General features: G+C 40.2%; 2 protein-coding genes across 2 annotated transcripts in view; both read left to right on the plus strand.

Annotated features, from left to right (window-relative positions):
* LOC135102261 (ficolin-1-like) overlaps window positions 1-192 on the plus strand; it is a 9640-nt gene extending 9448 nt beyond the window's left edge. The window contains exon 7 of the mRNA XM_064007200.1: window positions 1-192. This exon is cut by the window's left edge and continues 347 nt beyond it. The gene's annotated coding sequence lies outside the window, so the exon portion shown is untranslated.
* A 1173-nt stretch (window positions 193-1365) lies between these two features.
* LOC135102262 (ficolin-2-like) lies at window positions 1366-15791 on the plus strand. Its single transcript, XM_064007201.1, has 8 exons — window positions 1366-1572; window positions 2609-2738; window positions 2839-3149; window positions 12418-12489; window positions 12669-12835; window positions 13072-13198; window positions 13372-13487; window positions 13737-15791. Exons 3-8 carry the CDS (start codon window positions 2845-2847, stop codon window positions 13955-13957), a joined length of 1008 nt encoding a protein of 335 aa, XP_063863271.1. The 5' UTR covers window positions 1366-1572; window positions 2609-2738; window positions 2839-2844; the 3' UTR covers window positions 13958-15791.
* Window positions 15792-17982: the final 2191 nt, after the last annotated feature.

A 17982-nucleotide genomic window follows, 5' to 3' on the forward strand; every position in this document is an offset into this window, starting at 1 on the left:
ACTTAATCCAGAAGAGTTTGACAAAGAGAATCCAATGTAGTCAACCCAAAAGTGTTGGTTTAAAACTATAGGAGCAAAAAATATTTATATCTATACAATTTTAATCAAAGACCGTGATTTTCATAAGAAGGAACTTCAAGCTGCTTAAAGTACAGTCTTTTGATAAATTTAAAATAAAATTTCCGCTATATATTCATTTGATTTTTCAACCATACTGAGTACAATCCTCTTCCTCCCCTCTTTTCAGTCAGTCAGTCAGTCGATCGTTCTGCCTGTCTCGCTTTTCCACAGAACAGGAGAATAAAACTAATTCCATTCGAAGAAGAATGTTCGACAATCCATGCTGAAAACAGCCAGATTAATAAAAACAAAACATGCATAAAAAAAATTAACGGCAAAAAATCATAATTTAAGTGGAAGAGCGAATCTAGCTCGTCGGTTTTGCCTCTCGGTGTCCTTCTGGCTACAAAAGTATGTTTTCTGTGAACAATGGCAAAATCATGAAGTCTCTTATTTTGCTACAGTGGATTTTATGTAGCATTGCTGCACACGAATGAGTAAGATTTAAAGATTTAGTTTGAGTGTGTTTGAGAGAGAGAGAGAGAGAGAGAGAGAGAGAGAGAGAGAGAGAGAGAGAGAGAGAGAGAGAGAGAGAGAGAGAGAGAGAGAGAGAGAGAGAGAGAGAGAATGTACTATACAGTTGGAGATGAGCAGATAGACAGAGATAGAAAAATAGATGGATGCGATATTCAGCTGATTATTTCGCTACGATCACTCGTTCATAATCGCATTCCTTAAAACAATTTATGTGTTAGGTGCATTGGAAAAGTGAAAGACACAGAATTTTCGTGATGTGTCCTTCGTGGAAAAGCAGGAACTCCCTATACTACTTGATACGCGTCTGGAAGACTGGATAGACGTCTGTTTCGGTTGCCATGCAGTATAAAGTATGCATGCAATCTCTAACCTTTATACATACTAAAACTACTAAAACTAATTTTCCACCACATAAATAAAAGGTAGTCAATCACTAACACATCTAACAAACCATATTTATTAAGTGTAAAAGTAGTGATCATGTCACTCTTTGCAACACCACAACCACGCCTTGCAACGCCCGTCCGGAGCAGCACATCAGACCTCGCCTGGCTAGCGTGAAATACACAAGTGCTTCCTTACCCTCGTCCACCCTCCCACGGCACACCAAACACCACACACACCTCCACGCCGTCCTTACTTATAAGAAATGAGAACCTACGTACTCTGTACGTATCTACGAGACAGTGAGCTGCCTTGTTAGCCCTGACACTTAGAGCAGTGGAGTCTTTAGTCAGAGCGCCCTGCCAGGGAGGTCTGATAAAGATTATTAAACTTCCTTGCGCCCGGCCTGACCGGTCTACACACCACCGGCGCAGCCAGTCTCGCTTCTACCGCCAGCTTCTGCTGCCAACTCCCGCCACTCCTGCCGTCTCCTGCATCACTTTCGAGGAACATCGAGCAACTCTGCTGCAGCAACTGGGCAATAAGGACATTCATTTGCTCCACATCAATTGTAAACATTAACTTACCAGGGTAAGGCAAGCATGTTGGCGACTCTACATTAATACCTTGTTTTACACAATATATCAAGGTAGCTTAAATCACCACTCTTTTCTAATTATCAAACAGCCACATCGAGGACATTTGCATAGTCTATTCACCAGCTACTAAGACTTTCTAATTATTTTCACCATTAATGATTATTGTAGTAATTTTATACCGATCGCAATGTGCCCATCCTATTTATTTATACTTGTACTTCTTCCTTAACAAGGAAGAAAAAGGATGCACAATTTAAACAGCAATTGATGAGAACTTTTGAAAACTAAATTCCATGACGCTGCACAATGGGAAGAATTTTTTATTATGTGTATATATATATATATATATATATATATATATATATATATATATATATATATATATATATATATATATATATATATATATATATATATATATATATATATATATATATATATATATATATATATATATATATATATATATATATATATATATATATATATATATATATATATATATATATATATATATATATATATATATATATATATATATATATATATATATATATATATATATATATATATATATATATATATATATATATATATATATATTTTTTTTTTTTTTTTTTTTTTTTTTTTTTTATTTGTACTTCTTCCTTAGCAAGAGAGAACAAGGATGTACCCTTTAAACAACAATTAATGAATTTAACTTTTAAGAACTAGATTCCATGACGCTGCACAATGGAAAGAAATTTTTATTATATATATATATATATATATATATATATATATATATATATATATATATATATATATATATATATATATATATATATATATATATATATATATATATATATATATATATATATATATATATATATATATATATATATATATATATATATATATATATAAACTGGTCTGTCAGTCAGGTATGTATAAGTGCCCGAATGGCTCCGTGCCAGAGTACAGTTGCTTCAGTATCATTCTGTTTGGTATCGTTACGTTCCCCCCTTCCCGCCCCGCTCCTCCAGCACACTGACCCAAGGGTATATATTGCTTGGCTGGCTGTCGGTGCCACAACCGTCACCTCTGCGGCTGTCTCGGCTCGTCTCCGGTGATACTGACACGCGGCAGTCAGTGGTACGTGCCGTCACACCCGCTGTAAGTTGAAGCTTGAGTGTTGCAGCTGATATTTCACTGCAGTTTGCGACCAGTATTGAAACATTTCTGCATCTCATCTCTGCCTTTCTCTCCCTAACAGAGCAACATGTGGGTCTCCGTGTATGCGATAGTAGTGTTGGGAGCAGCAGCCGTGTTGGTCGAATCAGAGACCACAACACCAGACATCACCACACCAGAACCCGTCACCACCACACCAGAACCCGTCACCACCACACCAGAACCCGTCACCACCACACCAGAACCCGTCACCACCACACGAAAACCCGTCACCACCACACGAAAACCCGTCACCACCACACCAGAACCCGTCACCACCACACCAGAACCGGTCACCACCACACCAGAGCCCATCACGAACACGGAGCCACACCCCGTAACCACCTTTTTCAGGTGAATATATATATATATATATATATATATATATATATATATATATATATATATATATATATATATATATATATATATATATATATATATATATATATATATATGCGAACAAAAGAGAATAAGGGAAGGTGCAAGAAGCCATCAGGCCTACAAGTGCCAGTCTCAGTATGAAACATACCTTCCTGTTTCCACAAACTATTCCATCCATAAGTATGTCTAATCTTTTAAACCTCCGTAACGACCCATCACTAACAACTTAATTACCACTTTATTTGAAGACCAAATACTTCCTGTCACCTTCTTAAATGTAACTTTTTTCTAGTATGAGCTTATCGTGTATTGCTCTATCACCATTACTGATACTGAGAATTTTGCTTACGTCACCTTTGTTATATACACTATACCACTTAACGACCTCTATCACGTCCCCTTTTGACCTGCGTCTCTCTAAGGAATGTTAATTTAAAAGTTTCTGTCTCTTTTCGTTAGGAATACCCCTCATCCTCTGTATTCCTTTATTCATTCTCCTTTGTACTGATTCTAATACACCTATATCCTTCCTGTATTATGGAGACCAAAGTAGCACAGCATCAACTAAATGAGGTCTGACCAGCGCAAAATATAATTTTAATATTACTTCGGGACTTCTATTTTTAGCACTCCTAAAAAATAATCCTAATACCCGATTTGCTTTATTTCTGATTTCTATGCATTGTTTTCTTAGACGAAGATTAGAGCTAACTGTAAATCCTAAATCATTTTCATTCTATTAACTCACCGTAGCTTAGTTCTTTATTGTGTACATATTGTGTGGATTTCTTCTACCTACACAAAATACTTTACGTTTGTTAACATTAAACAGTCAGGGTTCCTAGCGAACGGACGTGTTTAGTGAGCAATTATCTGACGCTATAGCTGGCTAGTGTAGATATGGCACCTTGTGTTGCTGAGTCGTCTGGTTGTGTTAGTTCTCCTGTTCTCGAGGCCTTCGTTACGAAGGTCTCAGAGGTGGAGGCTGAGTTCCATCGAAGGATCTTGGAGGAGCAGGCTGAGTTTCGTGAGAGGATCTCAGAGTTCTGTGAGAGGATCTCAGCACCTGTGGGAGGATCGTGCCCCACCGTCACCCTACCTAGTAAGGCGACGGAGGAGCAGTGGTCGGTTGTGTGCAGGAACGCCAAGAGGCTGAAGGTCCTCAGGACGCCTTGCGTGGAGACGAGGAACCCCTTCAGTGTACTGGAGAGAGTGACGGAGGAGGAGGTGGATGTGGCGGGAGGAAACAAGGAGAAGGAGGGGGCAGACGCAGTTACCATCCCCCAAGGTAGAGTGCTTATGCTTGGTGAAAGTCAGGTAAGGCACTTATATAGTGTGTTTTATGCCAGAGATAGGAACCATAGGTCGAGGATGTGTTTGCCAGGTGCTGGGATAGAGAAGGTAGCTGATAGGCTGGACACATGCTTGGAAAATAATGGGACCAAGCCCATTGTTTTCTCAGCGCGGGAGGGAATGACCTTAGAAAGGTTAAGAGTGAGGAGCTGTTCGGGAGGTTTCGACAGGCTTTGGATAGGATTAGGGAAAAGGGAGAGATCCCTGTAGTATGTGGTGTCTTGCCAAGGAGGGGAGTTGGTGCTGTTATGTTAAAACACTATATAGGGGGAAGAAAAGTATATATAAGAGATTACAGGCAGGGAAGAGGTTTTAAGGCCACAATATAATGAATTAGTTAGAACAACCAGGAGGTTAACGAGGAAAGCTAAGGGCAATTATGAATTAAAGGTAGCCAGCCAGGCGAAGACGGACCCCAAGGGATTTTATCAGGTATATAGGACGAAGAATAAGGAAACTATAGGTCCATTACAGACAGCTGATGGGGAGCTGGTTAGGCCTGATTAGTAAAATTCTGAATGAATATTTTTCAACTGTCTTCACCCAGGAAAACATGCAGGATATGCCAAATAGTGAACAGATGTTTAGAACAGATGAGAATGAGAAGCTGACATTACAATAACTAAGGAGATAGTGGAACAGGAGATAGATAGGCTAAAAAAGTTCAAGACACCAGGACCAGATGAAATATATCCCAGAGTACTTAAGGAATGCAAAGCTGTTATTAGTGAGCCGTTAGTTTCTGTCTTTAGGTAATCAATTGAGTCAGGTGAGGTACAAGTAATGTGGAGGCAGGCTAATGTAGTACCCATCTTTAAGATAGGAGATAAAACTTTAACGTCTAATCATAGACCTGTCAGCTTTACTTCTGTTGTAGGTAAGATAATGGAGTTAATAATAGCGAAGAACATTAGGGAGCATTTAGACGAAAATAATTTGATAAATCAGTCACAGCATGGCTTCACGAAGGGGAAGTCTTGCCTGACAAACTTGTTAAGTTTTTACAGTAAAGTGTACGAGGCAGCAGATAATAGTGATAGTTATGACATCCTATATTTGGACTTTAGTAAAGCGTTTGACAAGGTACCCCATCAGAGGCTCCTGAGAAAGGTTAGGGCACACGGGATAGATGGGAAGGTGTTAGGCTGGATTAGGTCATGGCTAAGCGACAGGCGACAGAGTTGTAATAAACGGCTCTAAATCCGAGTGGGATCACGTAATTAGTGGGGTGCCACAGGGATCAGTATTAGGGCTATCATTGTTTTCAGTATATATCAATGACTTGGCTATTGGAATTGGTAGTGATGTTAGTAAATATATGGGTGACACAAAGATAGGTAGATTAATTAGGTCAGAATCGGATGCCATCGCCTTGCAGGAAGATTTAGATAAGATAAACGGACAGATGGCAAATGCAGTTTAATATCAACAAATACAAAGTACTTAGCGTAGGTAGAGGACACCCACACTGTAGGTACACAATAAACAACGAAACTCTGGTAGATTCAGGGTACGAAAAAGATTTAGGAGTTATAGTTAACTCTGAACTCCGTCTAAGAAAGCAATGCATAGAGGCCAGAAACAGGGCAAATATGGTACTAGGATTCATTTTTAGGAGTGTTAAAAGTAGAAGACCCGAAATAATACTAAAGTTATATTTTTCCGCTGGTCTGACATCATCTAGACTACCCTGTGCAGTTCTGGTCCCCACATTAAAAGGTCAATTAGAATCAGTACAAAGGAGAATGACTAAAAGGATACAGGGGATGAAGAGTATTCCTTATGAGGCGAGACTGAAACTATTAAATTTATATTCTTTAGAGAGACTTAGGTTAAGAGGGGACCTGATAGAAGTCTTGAAGTGGTATAAGGGTTGTAACAAGGGGGACGTAAGCAAAATTGTTAGGATCAGCAAACAGGACAGAAGAAGAAATAAAGGGTTCAAGCTTGAAAAAAATTAGATTTAAGAAAGAGATAGGAAGAAATTAGTTCTCAAATAGAGTGATAGATGAATGGAACGGACTCAGTAATCAAGTTGTTACTGCTGAAACATTAGGGAGCTTTAAGAGAAGATTAGACGGATTTGTGGATGGGGATGATAGGTAGAAACAGGTAGGTTTATTTCATACAGGAACTGCCACGTGTAAGCCTGGTCGCTTCTTGCAGCTTCCCTTATTCTTTTATGTTCTTATGTTCTTATCTATCAGTCCAATTGTTCATCCTATCAAAATCTGCCGGCAAGGCGATGGAATTCGAATATAACTTTATTTATTTATTTTTTTTATGTAGCAGGGACACCGGCCAACGGCAACAAAAAATCCAATGAAAAAAGAAAAAAAGGCCAATGAGATGCTGGTCCTAAACACGGTCAGAAGTGGTAGTCAAAAATTGAAGGATAAGTGTCTTGAAATCTCTCTCGTGAAGAAGCTCAAGTCATAGGAAGGTGGAAATACATAAGCAGGCAGGGAGATCCAGAGTTTACCAGAGAAAGGGATGAATGATTGAAAATACTTATTAACTTTTGCATTAGAGAGGTGGAGAGAATAGGGGTGAGAGTAATAAGAAAGTCTTGTGCAGCGAGTCCGCGGGAGGAGGGGAGGCATGCAATTAGTAAGATCAGAAGAGCAGTTAGCATGAAAATAGCGGTAGACGACAGCAAGAGATGCAACATTGCGGCGATGAAAAAGAAGCTGAAGACAGTCAGTTAGAGGAAAGGAGTTGATGAGACGAAAAGCTTTTGATTTCACCCTGTCTAAAAGAGCGGTTTGAGTGGAATCCCCCCTCCCCCCGCAGACATGTGAAGCATACCCCATGCATGGACGGATAAGGCCCTTTTACAGAGTTAGCAACTGGAGGAAAGTGAGAAAAACTGGCGAAGACGTCTCAGAACACCTAACTTTATACAAGCTGTTTTAGCTAGAGATGAGATGTGAAGTTTCCAATTTAGATTATAAGGAAAGGACATAACGAGGATGTTCAGTGTAGAAGAGGGGGACAGTCGAGTGTCACTGAAGAAGAGGGCATAGTTGTCTGGAAGGTTGAGTCGAGTTGATAGATGGAGGAATTAAGTTTTTGAACCATTGAAGAATACCAAGTTTGCTCTGCCAAATCAGAAATTTTAGAGAGATCAGAAGTCAGACGTTCTGTGGCTTCCCTACGTGAACTGTATACTTCCTGAAAGGTTGAACGTCTACGAAAAGACGTGGAAAAGTGCAGGGTGGTATCAGCAGCTTAGGAGCGGATAGGACAAGAGGTTTTGTTTAGAAGATCACTGATGAATAATAGGAAGAAAGTGGGTGACAGGACAGAACCCAGAGAAACACCACTGTTAATAGATTTAAGAGAACAGTGACCGTATAACACAGCAGCATTAGAACGGTCAGAAAGGAAACTTGAGATGATGTTACAGAGAGAAGGATAGAAGCAGTAGGAGGGTAGTTTGGAAATCAAAGCTTTGTGCCAGACTTCATCAAAAGCTTTTGAAATGTCTGAGGCAACAACAAATGTTTCACCAAACTCTCTAAAAGAGGATGACAAAGACTCAGTAAGGAAAGCCAGAAGATCACCAACAGAGCGGCCTTGACGGAACCCATACTGGCGATGAGATAGAAGGTTGTGAAGTGATAGATGTTTAAGAATCTTCTTGTTGAGGATAGATTAAAAAACTTTAGATAGGAAGGAAATTAAAGGAACAGGACGGTAGTTTGAGGGATTAGAACGGTCACCTTTTTTTAGGAACATGCTGAATGTATGCAAACTTCCAGCAAGAAGGAAAGATGGATGTTGACAGACAGAGTGGAAAAGTTTAACTAGGCAAGATACAAGCACAGAGGCGCTTTTTCGGAGAACAATGGGAGGAACCCCATCAGGTCCATACGCCTCCCTAGAGTTTAGGCCAGCGAGGGTAGGGAAAATATCATTGCGAAGAGTCTGAATAGGTAGTATGAAGTAGTCAGAGGGTGGAGGAGAGGAGAGTTTTTAGCAAAGGTTTGAGCGAAGAGTTCAACTTTAGAGATAGATGTGATAGCAGTGGTGCCATCTGGTTGAAATAAAGGAGGGAAAGAAGAAGAAGCAAAGTTACTGGAGACGGTTTTGACTAGGTGCCAGAAGTCACGAGAGGAGTTAGATCTTGAAAGATTTTGACACTTTCTATTAATGAAGGAGTTTTTGGCTAGTTGAAGAACCAATTTGGCATGGTTCCGGGCATAAATATAAAGTGCATCTGATTCTGGTGATGGAAGGTTCAAATGTTAGAGTTTGTAAAATATATTTAAATTTAAATTACAGCAAGACGGAGGGCAAAGTGGTAGAGTATTGCGGGCGGTACGTAATCCATGCAGATAATTCATAAATCCTAATACATTATGCTTCCTTCATTTGTTTAAAGTCACGATACTCACGTGGTAAATTATTATGTGGTGATCTCATTTACGTACCATCAGAATTGCATAGCACTGACATGAAATTTAAAATCACCTCCGGTCAAAATCTACCTACTCTTTAGAGCTAGCTCTTATCTCACTGAGTACAGCTTGAAACAATTCATGAATGTTACAGTATCCTATGACATCATTGCAAAGAAACAGAGCTGTAATAATGAACAAATACAAACTTTAGTACTGCCCTAATGCAACGTTTTTTGTTTTTTTTACTACTAACGGACAGGATTTTCTTCTCTTTATAACTAGCTCTTATCAAACAGTAATAATTGAAATAAATAATGATTGGAACAATTTCATATGACTTAAAAGTAAGAAACAAGCACAGAAAGGATAAACAGACACAAAATTTTTCATTTTTACGGCTACGCGTTCCTTTCACGAGTGAGACTGACTGACAGTTGACTGAGTGGCGAGTGCTCTCTCCCCATCGCGCTACGATGATGCCCGCCAGATTGCGGAATAGTTTCATTCACAAGTCCATATACCGCTTATATGACATTTTATCACAAATTTGAGTATAACATTGTATTCAGGAGACTTCGTTCGTTTAGTATTTATTGCAAAGTCACGGCAAATTGCTGAGGCTGAGGGAAAGTAGGAAGTCTTGTGCAGCGAGACCCCGGGAGGAGAGGAGGCATGCAGTTGGTAATATCAGAAGAGCAGTTAGCGTGGAAATATCGGTAGAAGATATCACCAGATGCATCATTGCAGAGATGAAAGAGAGGCTGAAGAAGTCAGTGGAGAGGCGTTCATAAGAAAATTATTTTGATTCAACCCTGTTCAAGAGAGCAGTGTGAATGAAATTCTCATAGGTATGTGAAAGGTACGGAAAAGGCCTCTGGACAGAGTTAGCAGCTGGATTTGCGGGAAAAAAAAAAACTGGCGGAGGTGATTCAGGACGCCTAGTGTCATAGAAGTTGTTTTAGCAAGAGACGAGAATTGAAGTCTGCAGTTTAGATTATTAGTAAAGAACATACCGACGATATTCAATGTAGAAGAGGGCGATGAAGTGTCACTGGAGAAGAGAGGATAGTTATCTGAAAGATTATGTCGAGATGATAGATAGGGGAATTGGGTTTTTGAGGCTCTGAACAACACTAAGTTTTGTCCTACCCAATCAGAAATATCAGAGAGATCAGAAGTCAGGCGTTCTGCGACCACTACGTGAACAGATTAATTATTGAAGGATTGGACGGCTGAGAAAAAACACGGAAAAATGAAGAAAATGTAAGAGTTGATAGGTCAGGAAGTTTGTCTTAGAAGATTATTGGAGGATAATAGAAAGAGAATGGGTAACAAAACAGAAACCTGAGGAACACTTATGTTAACAGACTTAGGAGAAGAACGGTGACCCTCTACCACAACGGCAATAGAACGGTCACAAAAAAAAAAAAACTTGAGATGAAGATGCAACGAGAAGAACAAAAGGCAAAGGGGGGTACTTCGGAAATGAAAGCTTTATGCCAGATTCTATCAAATCTTTTGATAGGCTTAGGACAAGAGAGAAACTTTTAAAAAGAGGATGAACAAGAATCAACACGAAAAGACAGATCACCAGTAGAGCGGCCATTGAGGAACTCATACTGGCGATCATATATAAGGTTGTGAAATGATAGATGTTTAAGAATATTCCTGTTAAGGATAGATTAAAAAAAAAATTAGAGGAGCAGAAAATTAAAGCAATATGGTGGTAGTATGAGACATTAGAGAGGTCATCTTTTTTTTAGGAACACACTGAATGTAGGCAGGAAGGAAAGGTGGATGTTGAGAGGCAGAGTTGGTAGAATTTTACTAGGCAAGGTGCAAACATGGAAGCACAGTTTCGGAAAACAAAAGGTTAAACTCCATCAATTTCATAAGTCTTTCCGAGGGTTAAGGCCAGCAAGGGCATGGAGAACATCGTGAAGAATCTTAACAGGAGACATGAAATAGTTGGAGGGTAGAGGAGAGGGAGGAACATACCCTGAATCATCCAAGATATGAGTGAAGAGTTCAGCTTTAGAGATAGAGTGGATGGCAGTAGTTCAAATAGAGACTGAAAATCAGGTTAAAATAGAGGAGGACAAGATGAAGAAGAACTGTTGGAGATATTTTTGGATAGATGCAAGAACTCGCGAGAGGAGTTAGACCTAGAAAGATTTTGACATTTTCCATTGATGAAGGAGGATTTGGCTAGTTGAAGAACAATCTTGGCATGGTTTCAGGCAGAAATAAAAAAGCAACCGAGTTTCAGAGGCTGAAAGGCTCAAGTATCGTTTGTGAGCCGTGTGTTTATCATGTATAGCACGAAAACAGGCTGAGTTAAACCAGGTTTAGAGCGAGAAAAAGAATGAAGAATGTATACCTCCATATCAGACACAATCACCTCTGTTATGCACTCAGCACATGGAAAATCAGAATAATACCTTCTCAGGTTCTCCAATTAGCAGAGGAGAAACGCTAGAGGCATCTCCGTTTGGGGATCCTGAGAAGGAACTGAAGTGATAGAACAAGATACAGATATGAGTTTGTGATCGGAGGAGTGCAGCGTAGAAGACAGAGTGACAACGGTAACAGAAGGGAAGATTAAAATAAGGTCAAGAATTTTGGTCGTATATCAAAAACGGTCAGGAATACGAACAGGGTACTGTGGCGATTGCTCTAGGTCGTGGTGCAGAGCAAAGCTGAAAGCAAATTTCCCAGGTTGGTCAGTGAAGGGAGAATAAAACCAAAATTGGTGGTAAACATTGAAATCTTCTAGAATGGATATCTCCGCTAAAGTGGAGAGAGTAACGATGTACTTCACTTAGGAAATTAAATAATCAAAGATTTTTTTTCTATAATTAGAGGAATTAGATGAGAATCATACAGTAGAGATGAATATAGTTAGACAGTGACTCTGCAGTCGTAGCCAAATAGTAGAAAATTCAGATGGTGTAGGAGCGCGGTCACGAGACCAGTTAGGTCGTTTCACACATAAAAGTAACATCCAGCTTTGGAATGAAAACTATAGAAAAAAGGGGGAAAAAACAGAGAGGGGGGTTACTGTCAGTTGCCTCAGACACCTCTGTTTCGTTGATGAAAAGAAAATTAAGTTTAGTAGAGAAAAGGTGATGTTCCATAGATTGAAAAAAAAAAAAATCTATGGTCACGGACGTTGCAGAAGTTGGTGAAGAGAAGGTTGAGATACATACAAAGACACTTAGGGTCGATACCATATAGGCAGTCCAACATGAGGACTTTTCTTCTTCTTAAAACTCCACTTCAGTTTTGCTAATCTCACTATCTTCTGTTTTCCTTACAGCGGTGAGTGGGATTAGGGAGAGGCCTTGCCGCTCACACAGTAGCTTGAACAAATACTACCACAGTATTCTGTGAGTGCGTGTTTGCTTGTGTGTGTGTTTGTGTGTGTGTGTTCTCGCCTACCTGTGGTTTCCAACGAATGAATTATCCGCCGCCAACAGACCCGTGGACTGTGCAGATCTCCTGTTGGCCGGGGCCAGTGTTAGCGGCGTGTACGAAATCTACCCCTTCACGTGAGTGCTTGTCACCGCGCCTCTCATCATTCATATAAACTTAACTGTCACGATGTCTTCATGTGGAAATGTTGGTTCTTTCTATATCACTGACATAGTGACAAATAATATTTTTCCCCTAACATAGTAAGACAAACTATTCCTTCAGCTGCCTTCCTCATTCCACTGTTGGCCGCCAGATGCATGTGTGCAAAGCCGGTGAAGGTGTGGTGCGACATGGAAACAGACGGCGGCGGCTGGACGGTGTTCCTCAGCCGCCAGCACCAGAAGGTCCAGCTTGATTTCAGCCGCACGTGGAACGATTACAAAAAAGGATTCGGCATTCCTTATTCCGAGTACTACTTGGGTGGGTGTGGCAGGAGCTGAGACACTCCACAATAGTTTTGAGAATTGAACCTTACCATAACAGTACTATACCTTGACACATTTCTTTTCTTCTTTTTTTCAAGTACAAATATTTTATTGCATTTAAAGATAAGAGCAAGGGAGGAAAGGCGAGCTTCACTGATCTTCCCTATAAATGGTTGGTGACTTTAATTCTACTTGATATTATTCTCTTTAAATAATCAATTTATTATACAGGCAATGATGTGCTGCACCAGATGACGTTCAGCCGTTTTTACGCCATCCGTCTGGACGTGACTTTAGCCTCGGGGGGTTACGACTTCGCCACCTACCAATATGTTAAAATAGGTTCTGAGAACACCAGGTAAACACAAGCAGTTAGCGACAGGATGCCAACAATATCTATAAATTATTCATCGAATGTAAATGATCAGGAAAACATCATGACTGCAATTACTGTTAAGCTTGTACCGTGGTGGCTAGACGCTTCCAGTATGTTTATTCGACCCCTTTTCTCTTTCTGCCTCCTTCCATAAGGTATTCCGCCTCCGTGTGGGGCACTCAACTGGGAGGCACCAGCAACACGAATTGTCTAGACCAAATGAATGGCCGCGCCTTCATCACACGGGACAGGGACCTAGACAGCTCTAGCAGTGAGTGTCATTTCCCTTTGTGGTGAATAGTAACACAGGGAAATATATTATAAAAGTGTAGACGGATAATTTTCACTGTGATTTAATTGCATTTTTTTACTTCGTCTTGTGGTGTAGACTCCTCTTGAAAGTTCCGTAGGTATGTTTTACATTAGTTTAGCGACCATTTGCTTGACTTGACTTCTTTACATCCACAATAGAACATATTCCTGTGAAAGCTAAACAATTTCCTCCCACATTTCACTTCAGGCAACTGTGCAATACAAAGAAGAGGCGCGTGGTGGTATCACAGCTGCTCGTACTTCAACCCCACTGGGCCCTTCAACAGGAGCCTCATCCTGACCTGCAAAGGCCCCAATAGAGCCGTGACTAAGCTTCAGCTCAAGCTGCGACCATCCATTTGTGACAACTCCTTCAAAACCGTCCACCTAAACGAAAAGGGCTGTGGCTGTGCTGCTCCGAAACACTAACATTTTCACCACTCGACTTGGCCACCACAGAATGACCCAGACATTCCTCATTCTTCCCGCTCTTGGTTGGGCTTAGCACTTCTTAGGCGCTCAAAGCTTTCAAATCTCTCATCAGGTCTCTTTCTAAAGGCCACATACATGAGCCCTTTAAAAGTATTCGAGATAAGACACCAAAATGTTTGGAAATACAGTTCTCAGTGAGAGCAGGTGAAAACTTTGGTTCGCCTTCGAGAGTGTGGTACTTGACAACGAAATTCTTTGTTAACACTTAAAAGAGCTGAATAATGTTGTTTATTATCCACACATTACACTGGACACGATGTGTTCCCACTACGAGGACGATGCACGAAAGTAAGTCACACGTGTCACGAATAAACAAGTCAGCCTTCACATCTTGAAGTATTCTACGATGTCACATCAAGCAACACACTCCTTGGCGCACATTGATAATAAGCATAAGGATTATCTGCGTTTATTATATTAACGCCGCCGTCTTACATGGTCGACTAACAAAGAAGAAGATTTTATATGTGTTTGCTACTTAAGTTATTCTATTAATTGAGAGAAATTTTTGTTATTATGCTTTCTGGTATTAGGATGGTGAGTAGTGGTGATGGTGATGAATATCGTCTCATCACTCAGTCTTGCCTACACTGCTTTGGTGACAACAGTGGTAGTGGTGATGAGCGCTCCCTCACCATTGTGCAAACATTTTACTTTTGCCAGTTTATTCCGTCATATATTTTTTTTCATAATTACTAAAACATCTACAGACACACACACACACACACACACACACACACACACACACACACACACACACACACACACACACACATTGGAATTCCACTCCCGCTTCTGTATTTCCACCTTCCTATGACTTAAATTCCATGAACAGGGAGGTTTCAAGACACTTATCCTTTGATTTTTTTACTACTGCTTTGGACCCTATTCGTGGACCGGCATCTCTGTGGGCCTTTTTTTATTTATTGTATTTTTGTTGCCCTTGACCGGTGTCCCTCCCACATACTAAAACAAACACACACACACACACACACACACACACACACACACACATTATAACACCTTTACTTCATCACAATACATTTCCATCTATGAGATCACCGGAAGTAAGTAAACTACAGAACCGATTGCAGTGACAAGTGCAGATCACCTCAAGCTTCAGTTCCCGCTTGACTCGCAATACCAACTTTCACTGCTTCACTCTGATAATTCCTCTCGTTTCTTGCAACTTTTCTCATACTTTTATTAGTAAGTAAGCAGTAAAGTATAACTATAATAAATATATAACAAAAACACTCGATACAGAGCATCTTATGATAGTAAAGCTGAATATAATCAATGTATTGCTCTTTTTGCTGTATCTTTTCGCATATTTTACTTTATTTTTTTATTATTTTATTATTTTTTTTCTCTCTCAATAAAAGATAAGTTCTGGTTCGAGATTTATTTCTGAGGCTTGTGGAGATGTACAGTGAGTGTGCGAAGTCGGTGGTGAAGGTCAGATCATGATGTGGCTTGGTTGTGTGGAGAGGAATGGAGGCGAAGAGGAGAGGATTACAAGGATATTATCATTAGTAAGAGTTAAGAGCAGATGTAGAGAAATGGGACCTGCAAGACTGAAGCTTCTGAACAGTTTTTTTCTTTATAACGGACGAGTCTATGCACGATGTAGAACTCCCTGTGTGTGTCAAAATAAATGAATTTACTTTTAGTCTTTTTACTCATTTGTACTTAATCAGTGCCTAATCCTAAGAACTCTTTTCAAAATGAAATTAATGATTCACAAGGACAGCAGCTAACCGCCTCACAAAAGGACAGTTAAGAAACTTGCTTAGAGAATAACAGTTATCTATGCTGTGGTTGTAATAGCAACAGCCGATGTTCAATGGCTGCTTGAACTGTGTTCCTGAACCAAAGCCCACCACATGACTCAGAATAAATAGCTTACTTTAGCAAGTAAGCACGCTTGTAAGTAGTAGTAGTAGTAGCAGTAGTAGTAGTAGTAGTAGTAATAATAATAATAATAATAATAATAATAATAATAATAATAATAATAATAATAACAATAACAATAATAATAAAATTATAAAAATAATGATAACGTCAATACTACTAGATTGACGAAATTGATTGACGAATTGTAGATTGACGAAATCTGCGTCAAACATTACCCAGCTCGATGGAGAGCAAGGAATGAGTAAGGCGAGCGGTTCGGGGGATTGGTGGGTGACTGGGTGAGTGGGTGGGTGAGATGACAGATGAGTGACCGGGAGGGTGGGTGGATAGATGGGGGAGTGGGTGGGTAGATGGGTTGGTTTGTGGGTATATGAACGGATTCGTGGATGGATGGATGGATGGATGGGTAAGTGGATAGTGGGTGAATAGGTGAGCAGATGGTTAGATGAGTAGGTAGATGGATGTGGATGAATGTTTTGATGGATGCATAGATAGATGTGTGTGTGTGGATGAATAGGTGAGTGGATTAGGCGTGTAGGTGGAATGGTGGATGGACGAGCAAGTATATGGGTGGATGGACGGATTGGTGGATGGACGAGTGGGTACATAAGTGAGTGGGTGGATGTGGGTGATTGGAGGATGAGTAGATGGTTGGTGGAGGGTTGGGTATGGTTGAGTGGGTGTGTGGGTGGCAGAATGAGTGGGTGGATGTGTGTGGGTGATTGTGTGGTGGATAAGGGATGGCTAGTGGGTTTGGTGTAAGTGAGCCGATGGGTGGATGGATGGGGTAGGCTGTTAGGTGGGTGAGTATGAATGAGTGAATAGATTGGTGAAGGGTCATTAGGATAAATAAGTAGTTGTTGGGATGGATGGAAAAATAGATATAGATGAATGGGTCAAAAGCAGTGAATGGCAAGGTGGATGAGTTGTTAGGTGTTTGGGTTGATGGAAATGTGTGAGTGGGTTAGATTGTCTGCACTGATCACTAGAAAATTGTTTATTTTTCTGTCCTCTCGCGAGGTCGCAGGAGGAGGGGAGGAAGCATGCAGTTAGCAAGATCAGAAGAGCAGTTGGACAGGAAATCGCGGTAGAAGACTACGGCGATGAGAGAGAGGCTGAAGACAGTCTGTTGGAGGGAAAGTGTTGATAAAAACGAAATGCTTTTGATTCCGCCCATTTAAAAAAAAAAAAAATGCGATATGAGTGGAACACCCTATTAAATATAAAGTGTACAACATACATGAAGAAATAAAGCTTTTGTACAAAGTTAGCGGTTGTGGGGGTGAAAAAAGGGCGGAGACGACTCAGATCACCTAACTTCATAAAAGCTGTTTTAGCTAGAGATGAGATGTGAATTTTCCAGTTTAGAAATTAGAAAAGGACAGATCGAGAATGTTCGATATAAAAAAGGGGGTAACTGAATGTCTTTAAAAAAGAGGGGATAGTAATCAGAAAGGTTTTCTCCAGTTGATAGATTTTAAGGCATTAAACAGCACTAACTTTTCTCTCCCCAATAAGAAATTTTACAGCAACCAAGAGTCAGACCTTCAGTGGCTTTCCTGCATAAGCTGTTTAATTTCTGAAAGGTTGGAAGTCTACTAAAAGACGTGGAAAAGTGCAGGTTGATATAATCAGCGTACGAAGGACAGGCTTAGTAGATCATTGATAAATGACAGGACGAGAGTGGGTGAAAAGACCTTCTGCAGCGAGGCCGCGGGAGGAGGGGATGTATGCAGTTAGCAAGATCAGATAAGCAGTTAGCATGAAAATAGCAGTAAAAGATAACTAGAGATGCAACATTGCGGCGATGAGAAAGAGGCTGAAGACAGTCAGTTAGAGGAGAAGAGTTGATGAGACGAAAATATTTTGATTCTACACTGTCTAAGAGTGATACTAGTGGAACCCCCCTAGACATGTGAAGCATGCTCCATACATGGACGGACAAGGATCTTGTACAGAGTTAGCAGCTGTGATGGGTGAGAAAAACTGGCGGAGACGTCTCAGAACACCTAATTTCATAGAAGCTGTTTTATCTAAAGACGAGA

The sequence above is a fragment of the Scylla paramamosain genome, chromosome 7, assembly GCF_035594125.1.
Source record: "Scylla paramamosain isolate STU-SP2022 chromosome 7, ASM3559412v1, whole genome shotgun sequence".
Classification (NCBI taxonomy): domain Eukaryota; kingdom Metazoa; phylum Arthropoda; class Malacostraca; order Decapoda; family Portunidae; genus Scylla; species Scylla paramamosain.

Coding starts and splice junctions, on each gene's coding strand:
- LOC135102262 (XM_064007201.1), top strand. CDS start 2,845: ATGTGGGTCTCCGTGTATGCGATAGTAGTGTTGGGAGCAGCAGCCGTG. Junction 3,150..12,417: donor CCCGTAACCACCTTTTTCAG/GTGAATATATAT, acceptor CGCCGCCAACAG/ACCCGTGGACTGTGCAGATC. Junction 12,490..12,668: donor TACGAAATCTACCCCTTCAC/GTGAGTGCTTGT, acceptor GTTGGCCGCCAG/ATGCATGTGTGCAAAGCCGG.